Genomic DNA, 24,607 nt, shown 5'->3' on the forward strand with positions numbered 1-24,607 from the left:
CACCGTATTCTTCTCATATTACAGGCTGCTTCTCATCGATTTACAGAGCTGCTGCACAGAGCATTGTGTAAGTATGAGGTAACCTTTGCTGTTTAGAATTTTTCTATAATTATGAGAAAACATGTATCCTGATAAATGTGAATTGTTTACCGTGCTGGCTGCTGTGTTACTGCTAATTACTCCATGCCTGTTTGACTTTCTCCAGAATGCTTTGTGTGTGTCAGCTGCAAGAGAGTATATTTATAGACTGTTCATTGCACACAGAAATTCAGTAGTGTTTTCCTATGTGTAGTATCAAAAGCATATATATATATGATAATTGGTTTAGTTAGTTTTACAGTTAAAAAAATGTTTTTTTATAGTTAAACTGCCACATATAAGTTGTTTTTTTTTTTGTTTGTTTTTTCCTGACACGCAAGTAAATGCCCATGCACAGCATTATAGACGGAATGCCAAGCGCTTACGGCACAATTTACCTCGGTAAACAGATCAATAACGTTTACAGGAATGGGGAAATTAATAATTGTTATATTCAGAAAAGTGGTATGTCTACTTTAACCCCTTAAGGCACGGTTTCCCAAACTGTGGGTCGCCGGCTGATTTCTGGTGGGTCGCACTGACCCACGCAGGGAGACACCAAGAGGGTGCCCAGCGGCTTGCAATATGTGCCGCTGGGTTCAGGGCTCCTCTGAAACGGGGAGAAATCCTTGTACACCTTCCGGTCTGCAGCTTCCCCTCCGCGGATTACCGCGGTAACGCTCTGAGACTACTCATGTCTGCATGGTCTGCCCGCGGCGGAGGGGAAGCTGCAGACAGGACAGCAAGAGCCACCGGACCACCAGGGAGGAAGGAAGGAGAAGAGACCACTGGATCACCAGGGACTGCAGAAAAATGTATTTGAATGGCTTTCACCCTCACCTCCTACATACTGTCACGATCACCTCCCCCCTACACGGTCACCCTCACCTCCCCACACTATCACCCTCACCTCCCCCCCACACTGTCACCCTTACCCCCCCCACACTATCACCCTCGCCTCCCCCCCACAATGTCACCCTCACCTCCCCCCCACATTTTCACCCTCACCCACCCCCACACACTATCACCCTCACCTCCCTCCACATTGTCACCCTCAACCACCCACACTATCACCCTCATCCCCCCCCCCACACTGTCACCCTCATCCCCCCCACACTGTCACCCTCATCCCCCCCCACCCTGTCACCCTGACCTCATCCCTCCCCACCCTGTCACCCTCACCTCCCCCCCACACTATCACCCTCACAACACTGTCACTCTCTCTCCCCCCCCCACACTGTCACCCTCACCTACCCTGTGTGTGTCTGTATTTGTGTGTCTATGTACATGAGTGTCTGTGTATCTGTGTCAGTGTGAGTAACATGTCATTGTGTGTGTCTGCATGTGTATTGCTTTGTCAGTCTGGGTATTTGCATGCGTGTGTGTTACTGTATGTGTGTGTGTGGAAGTGTATACACTACACACAAATGCATACCTGCATTCAAACATGTATATTCACACACATACTCCATGCTTACAATCAAACACACATTGTATATATTTTTAAATACACAATATACACACACTGCATCCACTACACATGCACTGCAGTCAAACGCAACACACACTAACACACACACACACTAAAATTATATATAAACAGCCCTTCATTCAAACTACAACACTACACATTAAAGCATATCTGCATTTAAAATGCATCACCACATACAAATACCCTTGCATTCAGACGCAAGCACTACACACAAGTACACCAATGTCCAATGTCAACAGTACATACAAATACACCCATACATCAACACATATACTTCATACAAAAAAAACATGCTTACATTCAAACACTCAAACACTGCTCACAAATACAACCCTGCAACGGTGGGCAAATAGTAGATCCTCAGCTGGCATAGCATTGTTGGAGTTCTCCGACAGATGGGGATCTACCACTGGGATACTCAACGTGAGATGTCTGGATGAAAGAGAGGGACACAGTGCTTCTGATTCTGCCTGAGTCTGTGGGTAACTAGTTGTATGCCTCTAAAACAGATTGCCATGATATGCCAAGTTTCTGCCACTAAAACTGCCATGATATACCAAAATTAGGCCTCTAAAACTGCCAAATCCCAGAATTATGCCTCTAAAAATGCCATGATATGCCAATATTCTGCCTCTAAAACTGCCATGATATACCAAAACGATGCCTCTCAATCTGCCTTGATATGCCAGGTTTATGCATGTAAAACTGGTTGCCATAATGTGCCAAGTTTGTGCATCTAAAACTGATTGCCATGAGTCAAGTTTATGCATCTCAAGCTGAATGCCATGGTGTGCCAATTGTATCCATCTAAAGTGGATTGCCATGGTGTGCCAATTGTATCCATCTAAAGCGGATTGCCATGGTGTGCCAATTGTATCCATCTAAAGCGGCTTGCCATGGTGTGCCAATTGTATGTCTCTAAAACTGCCATGGTATGCCACTTTTATGCATCTAAAACTGATTTCCATAGTGTGCCAAGTGCATGCCCCTAAAGCTGATTGCCATGATGTGCCTAGTTTATGCTTGTAAACCTGATTGCCACGGTGTGCCAATTCTATGCATCTAAAGCTGATTGTCATGGTGTGCCAATTGTATGCATCTAAAGCTGATTGCCATGATGTGCCAATTCTAAGCATCTAAAGCTGATTGCCACGGTGTGCCAATTGTATGCATCTAAAGCGGATTGCCATGATGTGACAATTTTATGCATCTAAAACTGATTGCCATGGTGTGCCTAGTTCATGCTTCTAAAGCTGATTGCCATGGTGTGCCATTTTTATGCATCTAAAGCGGGTTACCATGGTGTGCCAATTTTATGCATCTCAAGCGGATTGTCCTGGTGTGCCAATTGTATGCATCTAAAGCTGATTGCATGATGTGGCAAGTTTATGCTTCTAAAGCTGATTGCCATGATGTGCCGTTTCTTTGCATCAAAAACTGATTGCCATGGTGTGCCTAGTTTATGCTTCTAAATCGGATTGTCATGGTGTGCCAATTATATGCTTTTAAAGCTGATTGCCATGGTGTGCCTAGTTTATGCTTCTAAAGCCGATTGCCATGATGTGGCAATTTTATGCATCTAAAAAGGATTGCCATGGTGTGCCAATGTTATGCCTCTAAAGCTGATTGTCATGGTGTGCCAATTGTATGCTTTTAAAGATGAATTCCATGATGTGCCAATTGTATGCCTCTATAACTGATTGCCATGATGTGCCCGTTTTATGCCTTTAAAGCTGTCATGATGTGCCAGGTTTATTCATTTTTTAAAATATGCATTAAAAGCAAGTGGGTCTCAAAAAATTACCGTTTTCAAAAGTGGGTCTCGGCCCATAAAAGTTTGGGAAACCCTGCCTTAAGGACACATGACATGTGTGACGTGTCATGATTCCCTTTTATTCCAGAAGTTTGGTCCTTAAGCGGTTAAAGGTAAATAATAACAGAAAAATACAGATAGATTCAGCCCTAAATAGTTTCAAACTACTTTCATTGAATTATTTAAAAGTGTAAAGGGCTATAAAAACATAATGATGTAATAGAATGTAGGAAACACCCCTAATAATAAATGATCAATAGAAAGAATGTCTAGTCAAAAACCAAATAAAGAAATAAAGGAGAAACGCGGGATATATACTGCATTGGTATTTTATTAATTTATTACTGGCATTTATAAAACACCAACATATTCCGCAGCGTATAAATAACTAGGCTGAATGGAGGAAGAACCGTCAAATTTCCAAACTATCAGATCATCCTAAACATGTATCCAAACAAGACCAGATACAAATGCATATATTTGTTCTTAAAGGAGCACTATAGGGTCAGGAACACAAACATGCATTCCTGACCCTATAGGGTTAAAACCACCATCTAGCCACCCTAGTCCCCTCATGCCTCCCTAAATATAGTAAAATCTTACTTGCATTCAAGTCTGCAGCTGCATGCTTTGTCCCTGTTTCTTTTAGACCTGCCCACTGCCTGCTGACATCAGCAGAAGTGGTAGCCTGATCCAATCACAATGCTTCCCCATAGGATTGCCTGAGACTGACAAAGAGGCAGATCAGGGGCAGAGCCAGCATGATTGAAACACAGCCCTGGCCAATCAGCATCTCCTTATAGAGATGAATTGAATCAATGAATCTCTATGAGGAAAGTTCAGTGTCTGCATACAGAGGGAGGAGATACTGAATGTTTGGATGCATTTTAGGCAGCCATGACCCAGGAAGGATCTCTAACAGCCATCGGAGGAGTGGCCAGTGAAGTTATCCCTAGGCTATAATGTAAACACTGCATTTTCTCTGAAAAGACAGTGTTTACAGCAAAAAGCCTGAAGGTAATGATTCTACTCACCAGAACAAATTCAATAAGCTATAGTTGTTCTGGTGACTATAGTGTCCCTCTAAATAACTAGAAAACTAGGCATCAGAAGGGTATATCTTTTAATCTGTGAACTCACAACTGTCCGTAACTAGGATAGAAACTAGAAATGATATATTAAAGTTAATTAAGTTAAGTACAGCACTAATCTGTGCAATCAAGGAGACCCCCGCTAATACTGCCACCCCTCTCAAAATACTTTTAATAAGGGGTCAAGCTAGCATACAAAAATAGTAAAAACAAAAGCTAAAAGAAAAACAGTGGAGTCAAAGCCATCATGTGAGTAATGAAAATCGCCAAGAATAGCATCATCCTGACCCTGTCCAGAAATAAAGGAGACCACCACACACTAGGTTTAGTGCCCAAGCGCACGTTTCACTTAGATTAGGCTCTTCCAGGCTCCCAATTCATCAATTGAATTAGAAGAACAAAAGAAAAGGGAAGGGGTGCGCCACAGGTAAACACTAATAGTACAACTTATTTGGCACAAAAGCAGAAATAGGTCTGGTGCAAAAGTCTCACAAGGAAAGAAAACAATTGAATTATAACAGCTTACTCTACCCTTTGGGGCCTTTCCTTCCTGCTCATATGGCTCACCTACGTCTTACTGTTAACCCTCACAGACTAGGGTCTTTTTTGAGTTGAATCCTCTGAGTGTTGTAGGTTTGAGATTCTTTAGTTACAGGGGGCCTCTAGTGTATGTTTTCATTATTTGTAAAGTATTAGATCCCCCTTTGACACACCTACCAGACAAGCTACTCTGATTTACACTCCCACCTTCCCCAGTACATGACAGGCATTGTTTACTTTGTTACTTTGTACCATAGGCACTGAAGAATAGAGCCTGAAGTGTACTTTGTAACTTTTTTCTTGACTATGTTTTTCCTATCTGCTACATATAGTCTTGTAGGTTTACAAGTCAACCAATCAGACCGCTCTTACTGATGTTGCATAGCATTGTACATTTTCTAATGTGATGCAACAGCTTACATAGTAAGTGAAAACCTTTTTAAGGGCTTTATCCACTCTGAGAGTACAATCTGTGGTGAGTCTATTATTTGCTTTTGTGTTTTTGTTTGTTTTGTTTTTTGTAGGAAATCTTTTTTTTTTTGGAGGGTGGGGCGGTATTAGTTTTATCAGGAACTATGAATTTTAATTTGGTCTTTTTGGGGGGGATGAAGCGAAGAAGAGTTAGAAGAAAGAAGACTTCTAAGTATACCGCCCCCCCCCCCCACCCCACACACATATTGGTTTTATTGCCCCCCCCCCCCCCACACTAAAATTAGGGTAAGGGAAGTAGTTAGGGAAATGTAATTTTAATGGTTGGTGGCTAGGGGGCTTGGTAGGGGTTGGTCATGCCACCATTTGAGGGTTCACCGACAATTGTATAATTTTTAGAGCCACCACCTGCTACCCATAAGCAACCAGGCCTGGAATTAAATCATTCAGGTCTGCAATTCAGCTGTCCAGCAGTGTTCAGTCCAGCTAATATCGGGACAAATTTTGGGCCCTTTTGGGGCATGAATTGTAAAATCCAGACATTGTTAAATAGCGCAAAAATGTCCTAATTGTACAGTCCAATTAGCCCTGTATGCAGCTGGATGGTTTTGCCCCATTCAGAACAGGGGCCATTCGAACTTTAGCGACTAATCCCAAGTGATTTTATAGAACACTGTTTGCTGAGCCCCAATCAAACTTTAAAGAAGAAGAAATGTACTTGTGATGCCAAGACCAAGCTCTCCCTTGAGACTGATCTTCCTCTGGTAACATCACTACCCCTGCAGTGAGGGGAGGGATATCCAGGAGGACATGGGGTGGCATGGGGGTGGATGTGTCACCATTAGTCATCTCCAGTGCCGGATTGGCCCACCGGGATACCGGGAAAATTCCCGGTGGGCCGCGGCACCTGGGGCCGGTCTGACAGCCCTGATCAGTCCTGTCAGTCTCCCAGCACAATTAACCTTAATTGTGTGTGTGTGCCTGCTAGTGAGTGAGCTTGTCTGTCTGTGTGTGTGTGTGTGTGTGTGCCTGCTAGTGAGTGAGCTTGTCTGTGTCTGTGTGTGTGTGCCTGCTAGTGAGTGAGCTTGTCTGTGTGTGTGTGTGTGTGTGTGTGCCTGCTAGTGAGTGAGCTTGTCTGTGTGTGTGTGTGTGTGTGTGTAAATGAGCTTGTGTGTGTGTGTGTGTATGTGTGTATGCCTGCTAGTGAGTGAGCTTGTCTGTGTGCAGGGCCAGTGCAAGGATATCTGCCGTCCTAGGCAAAGATCCATTTTGCCCCTTCATGTCACTCACTGACAGACACACAAACGCTGGCACACATACACTCACTGACAGACACACACACACAGAAACTCACTGACAGACATACACTCAATCACTGACAGACACAGACACTCACTGACATACACACAGACTCACTAACATGCATACACACTCACTCACTGACAAACACACAGACACTTACTGAGAGACATACACACACTCACTGACAGAACCAGCAGGCCCCAATTGTGGAAAATATGAAGGTTTCATGGATGTTTTGACACAGATTGTTACTAAAAAAAAGTGCCATATTAAGAAAAGGAAAAGCTTGGTGGCACAAGCGGTTGTTGCTGCAATAGGAGGTTTGGCAAGCATGGTACTCGAAATGCAGCAAGCTAATTTAGTAACCACCGATGGAGCATCGGAGGAGGAGGAAAATGACCACTGCGGTGAGTGGTCATTTTCCTCCTCCTCCGATGCTCCGTCGGAGCAACCGCCATGGAGGGACGCCATCTTAGGCTCGTGGATGCTGTAGGCCTGGCGCCAGAGGTCTCCGATGTCCATTCCTGGCCTGGGCCTGTCAGGTTTTTGTTTTTTTGTTTTTCTGCCCATTGGGTGGCCGTTGGGGTCTCCCTGTTTGTTTGTGGGGTGTGGGTCCACCTTGTTGTTCTCGTTTTGTCCCCATGTGCTGTATTGTCTCTCTCTTGCTGCAACTAACTAGAATGAAACTTAATCTATTCTAATTGTTTTCTGAGATGTTACATTTTGAGGCTTCACTGCATTCTAAGTTTAAATAGCAAACTTTTTTTGTTGTTATCTTTTGTGTGTTTGAATAATTGAATTCAGGATAGGAGCATAATGTTTGTGCATTATGACTGACAGAACGTATTTTGTTGCAAATTGTAGCATTTATAGTTTAATTTTGTTTCTGCACAGTTTTAAATTATTGGTGATTAAAGGGGAAGATTGAATATTTGCACTGCATTGGTATTATTGATGTTTCGGCCATTTTTAAGAGCCCATGTGCTGTATTGTCTCTCTCCTGTTGCAACTAACTAGAACTAAACTGAATATATTGTAATTGTTTTTAGATGTTACATTTTGTACATTTTGTGGCTTCACTGCATTCTAAGTTTAAATAGCAAACTGTTTGTTTTTTTGGTTCTCTTTTGTCTGTTTGAACCATTGAATTCTGGGTAGGAGCATTGTGTTTACATGATAAAGGTATTGGGGCTAATACAGTGTGGTGGCTATTGTTTAGCCAGGTTACCATTTCCATTTTTATACTGGAGTGTGTTTAATAGAAAATGAACAGTTTGTATTTGGGGTAAATATTATGAAGTAAAGGTGCCTATGTTAGATTGTTATATGGTTGGGAATCATTGTGCTGAAGTTACAGTCAGGTATTTTCCAGTTCCCATATCTTCCTTTAACCCCTTAAAGGACCACTCTAGTGCCAGGAAAGCATACTCGTTTTCCTGGCACTAGAGTGCCCTGAGGGTGCCCCCACCCTCAGGGACCCCCTCCCGCCCGGCTCTGGAAAGGGGAAAGGGGTTAAATCTTACCTTTTTCCAGCGCTGGGCGGAGAGATCTCCTTCTGCTCTCCTCCTCCGATCCTCCTCTTCTCCTCCCCGTCGGCTGAATGCGCACGCGCGGCAAGAGCTGCGCGCGCATTCAGCCGGTCACATAGGAAAGCATTCATAATGCTTTCCTATGGACGCTGGCGTGCTCTCACTGTGAAAATCACAGTGAGAAGCACGCAAGCGCCTCTAGTGGCTGTCAATGAGACAGCCACTAGAGGACATAGGGGGAAGGCTTAACCCATTCATAAACATAGCAGTTTCTCTGAAACTGCTATGTTTATGAAAAAATGGGTTAACCCTAGAAGGACCTGGCACCCAGACCACCTCATTAAGCTGAAGTGGTCCGGGTGCCTGGAGTGGTCCTTTAAGGACCGGCCTGTTTTTGCGATGTTTGTACGTTAAGGACCAGAGCAGTTTTAACACTTTTGTGGTGTTTGTGTTTAGCTGTAATTTTCCGCTCTCTCATTTACGGTTCCCATACAAGTTATATATTCGGAAGCACTGGAGGAAGGCTGTGAGCCGAAACGCGTCTGCTTCAATCTTCTGCATATTTATATTTGTTATTTTATGTGTATTTTTGACACTCTGGGCTGCTAAAAGATAGGGGTAAGTGGAACTCCAATTTTGCTATATATACTATTGTCTGTTTTGGGTTCCACCCCCATAGTGCCCATTAGTGCCTATACCTTTTTAAAATAATTTTATACAATAAATATATTTTGCATCCAAATTCTGGAGTCGCATCTATCTGGATCACCTGGATCGTTAGCCAGTACTGGCACCCCTGAGCCTGTTTTACAGAGCCTGGTACGGCTCTGGAGAATGTGAGTGAGAGTCACATACTTACCTACTACACATTTTTTATTATACAGTTTACACTATGTTGTTGTTTTTTATTGTTTTTCTATTGTAGTTTATACCCAAGTCCAGTTCCACGCTGTTTGCATTACAGTCCAGTCCCATATTGGTCCTATATTGGTAATATTACAAAAAAATTTTGCTGTGATCACATTGGGGAGGTGTATATACTGGTAAATGTTTCTTTTTGTCTTATGTAAATGTAGTGCATTGGGGAAGCACTAGATTACCGGTTACACCATTTATTGTATATCTTTATTATATACAGAACTGTAAAAATTTCAGTGAAGCGCCTACGCACTATTTTCTGTTTGTTATTTAAACACAGTGCTAGCAAATTAAATTATCTGGACTTTTGGCCTGGGTTGGCAGGCAGGTCCCTCAAATTGCAATCATTAAAATTACTTAATTAGGTAAAAATATTACATAAATATGCACGTCAAATTTTAATATATATACATATTTATATATTTGACGTCTACGTGTATATTTATGAAATTATTTATGTAATTATGGATGTGGACATATGTATATTTCGTATTATTTTTATTTATTTATTTATACATAGATATATATGTCATTACATTCTAAGTGTATTTTGATATAAATATATATATATATCAATATCAAAATACTGTTAGAATAAAATTGAATATATATATATATAATTTTTTTTAATTATTAAAAATTATTTTTATTTTTTGTTATTTATTTTTATTAACATATTATTTGTATTTTATAATAATATATATATACCATATATATAGTTATTATATATATTGTATATATTCGTGTGTAATTTAAATATAAGTGTATTTTTATATTAATATACGTATATATAAATATAAAAATACACTTAGTGTGACATTATATATGATATATATACATATATTATATATAGGTATATATAGATATAATACATGTATATATATCATATATATATATATACATATTATTATTTTTTTTACACTGATTTTTTTGTTTTACACTTTATTTTATGATTTTACATATGCAGGGAGACTGCCTGTCAGCACAGACAGTCCCCCTGCAGGCAGATACACAGACCCCTATTGCGGTCATGTGATCGAGTGATCACATGGCCGTGGGGTCCTGATCTGCCGAGGGGGGACTGCCCGGGCAGACAGGCAGTCCCCCTGGACCGGGAGGAGAGCTGATCGCCGCCGTGGGACCGACGGCGATCAGGTAAGTTGCCCAAAACCGTTATGACGGTTCAGGACCGTCAGCGGTCCAAACGCACGTTTTACCGCTGACGGTCCTGAACCGTCAGCGGTCCTTAAGGGGTTAAATCATTCTGTTTATTTGTAAACCCCCCACCCGCTCCCCTTAAACAAAGGCAGAAGGGTGGTTTTGTGTTTTGCTATCTGTGGGCATTTGTTGTATTGAGACTGTGAAGTTTTTTTCTTAAAAGACAAGAGTTTGTTTGAATAGGTTAATGTAATTAAGTTTCTCAAATGGTTCAATCTCTTTGGAGCCAGTTTCAGTTTTTTTTTTTTTTAAATTAATCCTATTGTTAAAAGCTTGTTGTTTTTTTTTACTTAGTCTGCTATTCTATTTCTATTAACCCCTTAACGACGCTAGACGGTTCAGGACCGTCATCGGCATTTTTGCGTTGCCGACCGACGACGGTCCTGAACCGTCCTAAATTTAAGAGGTACTTACCCGATCGCCGTCGTTCCCCCGGCGGCGATCGGCGTTGCTCCCGTTGTGGGGAGACTGCCTGCAGCCCAGACAGTCTCCCCATGGCGGATTAGGACCCCTGTGGCCATGTGATCGCCCAACAGGGCGACCACATGGTCACAATAGGTGTCCAAGTATCTGCCTGCAGGGGGACTGTCTGTGCTGACAGGCAGTCTCCCTGCCAGTGTAAAATCAAAAAAAAATTAAAGTTATAGTGAATAAAAAAAAAAATATTATATATGTGTATATATATATATATGATATATAGACATATATTATACCTATATAATATATGTCTATATATCATATATATAATGTCATGCTAAGTTTATTTTTATATTAATATGTACATATATTAATATAAAAATACACGTATTATTAAATTACACACATATATATATAATATATATAATAACTATATATATTGTATATATATATTATTATAAAATACAAATAATAAGTAAATTAAATTAAATTAAAAAAATAAAAATAATAATAAAAATTTTAAAAAAAATTATATATCTATACGAAATTTTATTCTAACTGTATTTTGATATTAATATATATATATTTATATCAAAATACACTTAGAATGAAATTGTATATATATCTATGTATATATAAATAAATAAAAAGAATACGAACTATTCATATGTCCATATACAAAATTACATAAATAATTATATAAATATACATGTAGACTTCAAATATATAAATATGCATATATATTTAAATTCTACGTGCGTATTTATGTAATATTTTTACATAATTAAGTAATTTTATTAATTGCAATTTGAGGGACCTGCCTGCCAACCCACGCCGAAATTGCAGAGAATTTAATTTGCTAGCACTGTATTTTACCCTGTAACGTTCTACGACACCCTAAAACCTGTACATGGGGGGTTCTGTTTTACTCGGGAGACTTTGCTGAACACAAATATTAGTGATTCAAAACAGTAAAACATATCACAGCGATGATATTGTCAGTGAAAGTGACTTTTTTTGCATTTTTCACACACAAACAGCACTTTTACTGATGATATAATTGTTGTGATACATTTTCCAGTTTTGAAACACTAATGTTTGTGTTCAGCAAAGTCTCCTGAGTATAAAAGTACCCCCCATGTACAGGTTTTATAGCGTTTTTGAAAGTTACAGGGTCAAATATATGGGTCAAATATTTTTACATTGAAAATGGCCAGGTTGGTTACGTTGCCTTTGAGAGCGTATGGTAGCCCAGGAATGAGAATTACCCCCATGATGGCATACCATTTGCAAAAGAAGACAACCCAAGGTATTGCAAATGGGGTATGTCCAGTCTTTTTTAGTAACCACTTAGTCACAAACACTGGCCAAAATTAGCGTTCAATTTAGTTTTTTACTTTTTTCACACACAAACAAATATGAACGCTAACTTTGGCCAGTGTTTGCGACTAAGTGGCTACTAAAAAAGTCTGGACATACCCCATATTGAATACCCTGGGTTGTCTGCTTTAAAAAAAATATGTACATGTGGGGTGTTATTCAGCGATTTATGACAGATAATAGTGTTACAATGTCACTATTGATACATTTTAAAAATGTATGTTTTGAAACCGCAATATCCTACATGTACTTATAGCCCTATAACATGCAAAAAAATAGCAAAAAGCATGTAAACACTGGGTATTTTTAAACTCAGGACAAAATTTTGAATCTATTTAGCAGTTTTTTTCATTCGCTTTTGTAGATGAGTAAAAGATTTTTCACATAAAAGTCAAAAAACATGTATTTTTTTCAATTTTTCATCATATTTTTTCATTTTTTTAAAATTAAATTACATGAGATTATATAAATAATGGTATGTAAAGAAAGCCCCTTTTGTCCTGAAAAAAACAATATATAATTTGTATAGGAACAGTAAATGAGAGAGCGGAAAATTACAGCTAAACACAAACACCACAAAAGTGTAAATAGATGCCTGGTCGCAAATGTACAACATCGCAAAAAAAGTCCAGTCCTTAAGGGGTTAAAGACTCAGGGAGAGCTCAGTTTTAAAATGTCATTTCTAGGTACTAAGTATTTTTCTGTAGAAGTACTAGAGTACTTCAAGAATGACATTGACAAACATGATGGACCATATGAGCTTCCAGAACCAGCAGGCCCCAATTGTGGAAAATATGAAGGTTTCATGGATGTTTTGACACAGATTGTTACTAATACAAAGTGCCATATTAAGAAAAGGAAAAGCTTGGTGGCACAAGCGGTTGTTGCTGCAATAAGGGGTTTGGCAAGCATGGTACTCGAATTGCAGCAAGCTAATTTAGTAACCACTAATAAAATGGAAGATGCTCTTGATGAAAGAGATTGTTTTAAAATAGCTGCCCTAAGAACAAACAAAATGATCGAGGGGTTGGAGAAGGAATTAAAGGAAATAGAACAACAGAGAGATGCATATAGTGCTAAGATCACTGAACTCCAAGACCTAGTCATGGAATATAAAATGAAAATTAAAGAAAACAGAAATAAATGGGATAAGGAGATTCCTAGAGTATGCCCAGACCAGTCGTATTTTATATCAGAAAGTAAAGAACCAGTGCTGGGAACAAAACACAAGGGAAATATGTCAATTCTTAACTGTGTCCCACAAGCCCCTATAATAATAACTGAACATTTTAATGTAAGAGAAATGCCTACTAGCTTCTCTAGACAGACAAGGACTATGTCAATCACAGACAAAGATAATTTCCAGAAATGGTGGGGAACCATGCCAACTGACGACTTTAACACCTTTACACATTGGTTTATGAGGGGAGCAAATAGAGCAAAAAAAGGAGGTCTTAACTTAGAAGAATGGACAGAACTGTTAGAATATGCTATGGGTCCTTTGGCTAGCAGACTATTCGGATTTAATAACAGTGTGTCTGATCAGGCAGGAAGAATTGCTGCAACAAATTTCTATCTAGTCAGCATAGAGAAAGAAATAGCTAATATTATGATGAGGCCAGCAGATGGTCCTAGAGAGGTAGCTCAAAGGATATTGTTCTGGTATACGCTACGCCAACCTCAACAGCCTCTGGTCTTGGGCTCACCAGAACACATTGCTAAAGTAATGGAAGCCCTTCCCTGGGAGTGTCAAGAATTTGTCAGGCTTTTTGATCCAACACTAGCAGACTTAGAAATTGTACTAACTAGAGCTGACAATTGGTGGATTAAGCATCCTTCCTCAGAACAGGCCTTCTCTGTTTCAGTCATAAGAACATTCAAGGTTGACTCTGGTAGAGATTTAGATGGTAAATGGAGAAGCCAGAGGTGGGATGCACCCCAGAACAAGAGAGATAATGAGAACTGGAGACCAAAACAGGACTTTGACAAAAGATGGAGAGATCCACAGAGGGACCATAGGAATAGGGACAGTGCTAAAAGAAGCAATGTAATGCGAGATAATTGGAAAAATAGATGGGAGGGGCCTAAGGTAATCAATAATAATTGGAATAATAATAATACATGGGAGAGGCTAAAAAGGAGAGAGAATAACTGCAAAAATCACAGTTGGCAAGAAAAACAGAGAAACAACAGGAACAGTTATTGGGAGAATAATTGGAGAAGGAACCATAGATGGGATGAGCATCAGACTAATAGACGGAATTGGGATAATTGGAGGAATAAAGAAGGGAATAGAGACTACTGGGACCTAAAGAGACAGACTGAGAGATTGGAGGCAGACGTGAAAGCGCTTAGGGAACAGATGAGGGAGGGAAATACTGATCAATTGGGGGTCCCCAGTAATTAATAACTCCCATAATGTTTGTTGTCCTCTACATCTGTATGTATGTATGTTTGTTTTTCTTTTGTTTCTATATTTTATCTGTCTCACCATTATCTCGTAACACTCCAGTTTAAAGAGGACCTTAGTATGTATTGTTTTTTATATATATATATATATATATATATATATATATATATATATATATATATATATGTTTTTTTTCATATTAAGGATAAGCCTCTAAATTCATTAATTACAGTCAGGTGGGCCAAATTTCAAATATTTTTTGTTTTTATTAGTTTAGCACGCCTGCACTGCCAGCTATGTTTTATTTTATTTTTTTTGATGCTGGATTAATAATTAAAAAATTCATAGTTTAAGTGAATTGTGGCCAACGTGAGGCTTATATTTGATCACACTGGAGAGATGTGATAGTGTAACTTTCTGTTGGTAAACATTAAAAGCATTTTTTTGGGGGGGGCGGAGCCTGACCGCAAGACGGAGTGGACGTGGGTTCCGTGAGCTCCTGTCCGGCGGGCGGGAAAAAGGCGAATAACGCCGGCCTTGAGGCCCGAAGAAGCACCAGGGTGCACTACCCACGTTGGGGGTGCACCACAGAAGCTAGGCATACCACCCTGTCGCCCGTAGGGGCCAGGGGCACTGAAAACCGGGTGCGGCCTACCTGAGCTGATACCTGGGCATAGCGCCCGTTCGCCCCGACCTCAGAGCTCCCAAGCGACGCAGCAAGCACCCTACCCCCCCCCCTTTGGACCGGTGGGGGATATCCCGGTCCCCACTGGCCACTCTGAGGGCTTACTGACCATGCAGCAGGCAGGGGTATTACCCCAAGGAGACGCAGCCAAGATGGCGGCCCAGCAAAGGCCCAATCCAAACGGAACAAGCTCCCGACTGCCAACGCAGGCACTGGAGACATTTGATAGGCTGTGTACAAGCTTCTGGACGACGCTGTGCAAACGGGGAATGTCTTATAATCAAGCGGTAAGAGCAGTGGCTAAGCTGATCCGCCCTGCGGCCCGGCGCCGCCACTATGATCCCCGGCCTCAGCCCCCTAGAGCAGTTCACCAGCTACACAGAGGCAAGCGACAGACAAGGCAGGAAAAGGCGCCGAGAGGCTCGGGCATAATCACCCGCCCCCACACTCCCAAACAAGCCCCACATACAAATACATCAGCGGACCCAGGCCTCAGAGACCAGCACGGCACACATCTGCCCCTTATGACCACAGTCTCTAACCGGGTCGGAATTCAAGAGTCTACCCCACAGCCTACCGAAGAAGCCGAATCCCACAGCAAAGACACCCCTAAGAAGGCTTCCAACGCCAACCTCCGGGACATCCCCACGCTTGTGCTACCGCTGAAGGGAATCGGCTGACCGAGTACCCATTCCCGCAACTGGGACTTACAGTAGATTAAAGGGGTGGCTGAGCGACCGCTGTACCTGCAAAGAGTCCCTTACCTTCACGCTGTTGCCATATATTACCTCCCACTCTATAATGAACTTACCTAAACAACTGGCATCACTGCCGTTAACAGGGATCGGCTGATCCTGATGCTGGACTTACCGCTAGATTCCAGGGATACCTGCCAGGGACATAACGCTGAGGGTCCATTGTCAACACTCACGGCTGGCTTACCACATTGCTCGACACAACCGTGACGTTTATATGCCAGCCTGGTTGCTCCGATGTACCGACTGATGCTCCTGCATGCATAATATAGTTAAATAACTAGAATGTCCCTATATTAGAATGCTTTGCTTTTGTCTTAAAGTTTAATAACTCTTAGCCCACGACGAGCACACTACCATAACACTAACGCGAAGGCGGACTTCATCCTATGTTGATAGCTTGCTATTGCATAACAGTCTACACAAGATCAGTGCAACCTATATGCACATCACACATAAACCAACTACTGATACACTGCAAATCGTACAGCCACTCCACACCTATGTTGGTATAACTAATCTTGTACTGTTAAACGTTGACTAAGTTATATTTTATTTTGTTTTACTTTAACCTAACGATTTCACTGTCTAGCCAGGCTTGTTATCACTACATAAAATGTACAAGCACTTAAGCCACTGTCTAACCTTAGCACATCGTTAAACACGCTGTCGTGGAGTCTGTATATAACGTGTAAACAGCTATTTCAATTGAAGCACATTCTTGATTCACCTAAACCTGTTTAAACGCTAACAAATCGTTACACCTACATGTTAGACCTCTTAATTATCGCTACCTGTCCCATTTAAAAATTTATGCATACCCTATTCACTTTAACTTACCTGTGTAATCCTTCTTAGATAAGCTATTGATACTGGTGAAACTATTGTTACTCTCAATAATGTTACCCAAGCACAATCTACATAATCTAACTGACGTTGCTCATTTATCAGTAACTTTATCAAATGCATGTTTAGCGTAGAATATGTAAAACGACTACTAATTTTACAAAGCTTGTAAGCATACAGTTAATCGATAAGCTTGTTTTAAACCTTAACGAACACTCGACATGTACTAGACTAAAATCTAAACGTTGTTCATTTGTTGTGCTCTTCAAACTCTCTAAGCAAAGTTCATCATTCCAGTTTATCTCCTTACCTAAAAAAAAAAAATTGTGTGCAAGATCTCATGTCTACCCCTATGTTCGAATTGTACCTAACGAGCTAGAGGATTGCCTTTGGGGTACCTCATTAGCAATTGTTATCACTGTGCGCACTTCAAAAATAAAGAATTAAAAAAAAAAAAAAAAAAAAAAAAAGCATTTTTTTTTTATTTGGTTCCCAACAAATATAGCCTCAAGTTGATTTTTGATTTTTGAATAGCAACAGTTTTCTATAGATTGCACGCTGCCAAACTGTGTCATGGTAGCATTCAGTCTATTTTATTTTTCTCTTCTCTCTCTCCATCTTTGATGCTTTTTTTTTTTTTTTTGCTTTTTGTCATTAAGAATATAGGGAAATTAGATTTCCTTGAGTGAAGATGGCATAAAGAATAAAGTGACAATGTATGCTATTTGTTCTATTTGGCAAACATACATTTCCCCCCCCTACATCTTTCCCACTCACATTCATGTATAAGAATTTTCAGTTAAAACTATGTACATTTTGTGATTATTGCATGTATTCACCAGTAAATTATAAAATAACTAATATGGTTTTGTGTTCAACTCTCCATCAGGTGTGGAGTAAATGTCTAAATTAATCAAAATTTCAGGAGACATTTGTGGGTCTTTTACCTACATCTAAAATGTAAACATAGCCTTAAGACACCACAACCAAATAGACGGACCAGAGTTTATATGTGTATGCGTACATAATAATTTATAGAGTTTGGTAATACACCACATAGGTAAAGTCAGTGAGAGACTCCAACTGCACCTTGTAGATGGAATGTGGGGGGATCAGACATCAATATTTTATTTTTTATATATATTTTAAAATTAATATTTTTATTTATATTTTCTTTAACAGTCTCTTCTTACTTTTTTTCCCCGGTTCACATTTCCTAGTCTGCTGTTCATCTTTTTTATTTTTTTTAAATCAAGTTGATACATTTGCTAACTATCTCTTGTATCTCCTTGTTTCTGTTGTGTCTCCTCCACATTCTTTTCTATACCTTTTCTTCTCACTTCTTCTCGCCACTCTCTTAATTTTCTCTCTCCCAGTCTCCTGCTCTGTATCACCTTCTCTCAATCTCATACTTTTCTGTCCCCTCTCCCCCGCAGTGTCTCCCAATCTAATTTTTAATTTGCCCCTCTAATTAAGACTGTCTTTTTTTTTATCTATTTATTAACTACGTCCCAGTACTCCGCCTGTACTATGTGTGTAGGCCTGGTTTCATGTTCTTATCCATAACTACTATAACAATAGAAATCGAATTTATTCTTCTCTCACTATCCCAACATATTTTTTTCAGCTCCAGGTCCATAAAGTTCTAATTCCAGCAATGTCTAGGTTGCATTTTATTGATCATCGCTCTTGCAATGAAAATTAACTGTTTGACTTTTTGAATTTCTATTGATTTGCCTTCTGCTCTTGATATGTTATTTTGTGTCTTCACAGATTACAATAAATTCATTTCTTGCTTTATTTCAACACCTTAATGGAAAAAGCACGAGTTGCAGTTATTGGAGGAGGACTGGTCGGCCTATCAACAGCCGTTTGCATATCTGAGTCTCTTCCTCAATGTTCAGTCACTGTTATTTCAGAAAATTTCTCTCCTAATACAACTGGGGACGTTGCGGCTGGATGCCTCATTCCGCATACATTTCCTGGTAAGTGAAATGGGCTAATCAATATACCAGAGTCCAATCGATGGATGCCATGACGTATTATAGTCTGAAGTCAAGTTTGCAGTATATTGCAATTGTCATCAAGGAGGCATGACCAACCCTTGGTGTTCTAGGAGAACTATAAGTTATATTTGTGTGTGTCCATTTCAATATGACATGATGGAAAGGAAAAACTGTCTTAATGGTAGTTTCCCTGGGCATCAGAGCTTAGTTTGACCTTAATGACAAGTATGCATTTGTGTGACTGGTAAGTCTTCATTATTTATATGGATATTTAGCTACCTACTGGATTTTAATTATGTGAGTGATTTTATATTGGGATATATCTGCAGGTTAACTTTGGACATGTAATACAGAGTTCACACTGCCACCATTTTAATTTCTATCACACAGAAAACATAATGGTAAATTACCACATGGGTTTTGTCCTGCACCATCATCTCATTACATTGATGCTGGAGAAGGGGTTTGAAACATTAAATAAAATTGGAATATGTGAGAGATAAAAAACTTAGCAAAGACTCTAGGAACTACAGAGGTTTCAGGAAAGAAGTCATATGGACTTATTGTATTTTTCTTGTCACTCTGCTACCTGTCACTGATTGTCACATGTTGGAGGACAGCGTGATCTTTGATCCTGAAGAATTAATTGATGTGTTGGGATGTTTATTATAACTTTTGTCATTTACTGAGCTGACCACTAAGATAGAAGTGGTACCGTATATACTCAAGTATAAGCCGACCCGAATATAAGCCGAGGACCCTAATTTTACCCCCCAAAAATGGGAAAACGTATTGACTCGAGTATAAGACTGGGAAATGCAGCAGCTACTGGTAAATTTCTAAATAAAATTAGATCCTAAAAAATTATATTAATTGAATATTTACTTACAGTGTGTGTATGTATGAATGCAGTGTGTGTATGAATGCAGTGTGTGTATGAATGCAGTGTGTGTGTATATGAGTGCAGTGTGTGTGTATGAGTGCAGTGTGTGTGTATGAGTGCAGTGTGTGTATGTGATGCAGTGTGTGTGTGTGTGATGCAGTGTGTGTTTGTGTTGCAGAGCCTTGGTGGGGGGTTGGCATTTTTATTATTCTTTTTTTAAAATATTATTTAAACATTTTTTTGTTATATTATTATAATTTTTTTATTATTATTATTTTTATTTTATTTTATTATTATTATTTTTTTTTGTCCCCCCTCCCTGCTTGATACATGGCAGGGATGGGGGCTCTCCTTCCCTGGGGGTCCAGTGGCATTGGTAGTTCAGTGGGGGGGAGGGGGCTGGCAGAGCTGTTACATACCTCTCCTGCAGCTCCTGTCAGCTCCCTTCTCCTCCGCGCCGGTCCGTTCAGCACCTCTGTCAGCTCACACTATAAGTCTCGCGAGAGCCGCACTTTGACCCTGCGGCTCTTGCGAGACTTACACTGGGAGCTGACAGAGGTGCTGAACGGACCGGCGCGGAGGTGGAGGAAGCTGACAGGAGCTGCAGGAGAGGTAAGCGCTCGCTGCCAGCCCCATTGTCTGTATTATGGCAATGTAAATTGCCATAATACAGACACTGACTAGAGTATAAGCCGAGTTGGGGTTTTTCAGCACAAAAAATGTGCTGAAAAACTCGGCTTATACTCGAGTATATACGGTATTTGTCTTTGGACCATGGATTGCTGTAACCATAAGATGTGGATGTGCACAGTTTGTGTAGGATCGTTACTTTTTTGAAACTTTTTTTTCTACTAATTTTGAAAATGTTAAACTTTGAAGCAGTGCTGTGCTTCTTGTAATATGTGACCCATAACTACCACAATAGATTAAAATTCTATATAAATAATGCACTACTTAAATAGCCACTCTAGATACCATAACCATTTCATCTTAGTGAAGTGATTATTGTGTAACTACATTGTCTCTACATTCTTTCTTTATAAAAATGTTTAATTCCAGTGATAGTGCCTGTGTTTAGGACTGCCTCCCAGGACAGTTACTCAGTCATTCAACACATACTCTATTCCTAGATGGAAATATCAGTTTTTTGCAGCTTTATAAAGGGCATCAGGGTACATGAATAATAATACCCAAATGAACCCTATAGTGTTAAGAATACAAACGCTCTAATGCCCCTGTCCCTATATAGTACCCCTGTCCTGTGTAATAAAAATTAGTAAAATAAAGATTTACTTCCCTTCGCGCATACTTCCAATCAAATGCTTCTCCTAGGAAGACATTGAATTTGACGTTCAACATCCTCATAAAAGTTGAACGTCACATGACTAAATCTCACACAGTTGAAGCACCTCTAGTATCTGTCAAGAAGACAGCCAATAGAGGCGTATTTAATCCATCAATGTAATCATTGCCGTTTCTAAAAGAAAACCTGCAAGAATTAAAACTATATTGAGGTAAACTGGCCTGGGTGATGTTAGTGGTCATTCTAAAAACGGCACTTTTATTAATACAATCAGAAAGTAGGTATTGTTTTTGGTTTTTAATTAGAATTCATTTTTAAAAAAAATTATTACTAATATTTTTTTATTAGAAGCTTTGGGATTGCTGTATTTCTGATGCCTTGCGTTGATTTGCTCTGTTTATCCATCCACCTTGCTAATGCTGTTGGGGCATCGCAAAAATGTTTTGTTACCTTCAAGCATGTCAAAAATAAACAATGTAAAAAAAAAAAGAGGCTTTGGGATTCAGATTTCTTTTTGTAAATCTCTCTTTTATTATGGCATATGCGTTATGGGGTACAGAATAGGGGAATTCAGATTTATGCTTCTCTATGATGTGCTTCTCTATGACATGTTGACTGAACGTTGTCCAGCACTAATAAGGAAGCTAGTGCTGGGCAAAAATAATTGGTGGATCTTGATAGTTGTAATGTCAAATTCTGCAACTAACGAATAGTAAATTAATTATATGCATTAAAATGTATTTATGATTTAAAGGGAAATGCTATGTGCAATAATGCAGATAAATGAATTATTTTGAACCACTAATCTTCAACCTGCATAAAAGGTCAGTTAAATAATGCATGTTTTGAAAATTACTTTTATGTTCTCTCAAAAGAAACTCCACTTCAGGAGCAAAAATACTGGTTTCGGGAAACCTTTGACTATCTTTTCAACATTGCTAATTCTGGAGAAGCTACAGAAGCTGGTGTATCCTTCCTTTCTGGGTAAGCAGGTTCTGTTAATATATCAATATTTACATACATAGAATAAATAGCGCATGTTAGCATTCCACCTGCCTAATTAAATCAAATCTTCTCCTCAACATTTTACGTTGATGCAATCATACCACCCCGCAGCTCTATAATGATGAAGTACATGTGTATGTGTTTGTGTGTGTATGTTCTCACTAAAGCCCAGTTTCAAAGCTCTTAAAAATTTATAGTATTCTATTTTTAAAACACCTAACTTACGCAAAAATAAAGGGGACTCAGTTACAGTATATGGTCATACATTGAATAAGCCTGCAATAATGTAAATGCACCCCTTTTCTCTAGATATTTTTTGGTATTTTGGTATATAAACTCAGAGGGTGCACTGTATTAAACATCACATGGATTTACCTTAAGGTGGCAGGTATACAAGAAACTGCCTAAAGAAGCCTTCCCCTTTTGGTGGGATGTTGTGCTAGGATTTCGGATGATGACTGAGAATGAGTTGGGAAAGTTTCCTCGCCATACATTTGGTCAGACATTTACAACACTCAAGTGCCAGTCTACACTTTATCTTCCATGGATGGAGAAAAGGTTAGTTGTCTTTCAATGTATTTTATTTAATGATATGCTTATTTAATGCAGAGACGCACTGCTGTGCTCCACTATTGTTCAAGACTTGTGGTCTTTTTTTATAATATCAGGGCATACAGTAAAAAGGAAGAACTGAGATTATCCCTTACGTATTTTACTTATTTCACAACCTGGTCCTCATTGGTTAATTTTCTTTTAAAATATAAAGAGATATCTTCTAAGCAGTGGAACATTATATCTGAGTAAAAGGAATTCTCAGGAGTCGAAGGTTCAATTCCCGATAGGGTTGACTCAGACCTTCATCCTTCTGAGGTTGATAAAATAAGTACCATTAAATTGGGTAAGAGTAACTTTCCCAGGACGTACTTGGAAACCAGAGTAATCTAAATGTACCTATCCTGGTTAAATACTTTGTTGTTGTTATTATTATTATTAATTCTAGTTGGCCTGAATACAATCTCTTTTATATAACACTTAATTATTAATATTATACTATGCTGAAAGCATATATTTCATGTTTAGTTCTATCCTTAAACTCATATCAACAAATAGTTGAAATAAGAATAACAAAACTGTAAAAACATGATATAATCAGTAAATGTTTTTGCCAATTTTGTACCTTCCAATGTAATGCTCTTACTTTGGGGGTGTTGGGTACACTACTGCTCAACAGAAGTGCACTATGGAAGGCCAGAGGAGCAGATCAGATAAGGTATTGTTTGCTCAACACAGGTGTAGCCCTTTGTAACCTTTCTCATATCTTTCTTCTGTTACAGGTTTAAAAGTAACGGTGGAAAACTAATAGCAAGAAAAGTTGATGATGTTTGGCAGCTACATGGCACATATGATATAATCGTGAACTGCACAGGCATAGGATCAAGAGAACTAACTGGTGATATATTATTGTATCCTGTTAAAGGCCAAGTTCTGGAGGTCCACGCACCCTGGATAAAACACTTTATTAGAGATGGAGATGGGAACACCTATATATACCCAGGAACAAATAACACAACTCTTGGTGGAACGAGACAGAAACATGACTGGAGCCTCTTACCTGATTCTAAAATCAGAAAAGAAATCCTGGATCGGTGTAGTGAACTAGAACCATCTCTTCAGGGTGTTGGCGTGATTCGCGAGATGGTCGGCTTAAGGCCAGTACGTGCAGCAGTGAGACTTGAGAAAGAGGTGCTTTTTAAGAAAGGACAAAAACTTCACATGGTGCACAATTATGGCCATGGTGCCAGTGGATATTCTGTGCATATTGGAACTGCCAAAAGAGCCACCAAACTGGTTGAAGAATTAATTCCATTGATAGGCAGCTATATTGCAAAGTCAAAACTATAAGTTCTTGACTTTAAAGATGATCATGATTAGTATATTTCTCCATTAACCCCTTCAGGACGGAGTCATTAGTACACGTTCTGATCAAAACAAAACGTAAACAAAAACTGGAATTTGCGCTATATGTCTGTTCACCCGAAATTCCCCTCTTTCATATTATATGCACCCACACTTATTATATATCATTTTGTTCAGGAGAAACAGGGCTTTCATTTCATATCAAATATGTTTACCATTACTGTGCAATGTATACAACGTAATTTTCCATGTTGTTTTTTCCCACTGTGCTTTATTGTACAAACTGTGAATTGACCACCCTGTCTTTTGTCACGGTCATTTGATATGCATGACTTGATAAATAAAAAAAATTAGATATGAAACATAATTTATTATAAATAAATAAAAAAACTGTGAGAAATTTTAAATTTTTTAAAAAAATTTGTAGTTCCGCCTCACATTTTAGCTGTAAATGTTATAATGCTGTTAGGTTTTATTGCAAAAAAATGCACATATTTGTAATAAGCGATGTCTCACGAGTACAACAGTACCCCCCATTAACAGGTTTTATGGTGTTTTGGAAAGTTACAGGGTCAAATATAGAACATTCC

General features: G+C 39.2%; 1 protein-coding gene across 3 annotated transcripts; it reads left to right on the forward strand.

The window, feature by feature from the left end:
• DDO (D-aspartate oxidase) lies at positions 1–24,293 on the forward strand. 3 transcript variants are annotated; one of them, XM_063441288.1, is made up of 5 exons: positions 1–67; positions 18,677–18,888; positions 21,971–22,079; positions 22,482–22,658; positions 23,435–24,292. In XM_063441288.1, exons 2-5 carry the CDS (start codon positions 18,717–18,719, stop codon positions 24,000–24,002), a joined length of 1,026 nt encoding a protein of 341 aa, XP_063297358.1. In that variant the 5' UTR covers positions 1–67; positions 18,677–18,716; the 3' UTR covers positions 24,003–24,292. The 3 variants fall into 3 exon arrangements, with proteins under 3 accessions (XP_063297358.1, XP_063297359.1, XP_063297357.1); XM_063441289.1 differs by having other exon boundaries at positions 60–78; positions 23,435–24,293; XM_063441287.1 differs by lacking the exon at positions 1–67 and having other exon boundaries at positions 18,631–18,888.
• Positions 24,294–24,607: the final 314 nt, after the last annotated feature.

The sequence above is a fragment of the Pelobates fuscus genome, chromosome 2 (genome assembly GCF_036172605.1).
Source record: "Pelobates fuscus isolate aPelFus1 chromosome 2, aPelFus1.pri, whole genome shotgun sequence".
NCBI classification, from domain to species: Eukaryota; Metazoa; Chordata; class Amphibia; order Anura; family Pelobatidae; genus Pelobates; species Pelobates fuscus.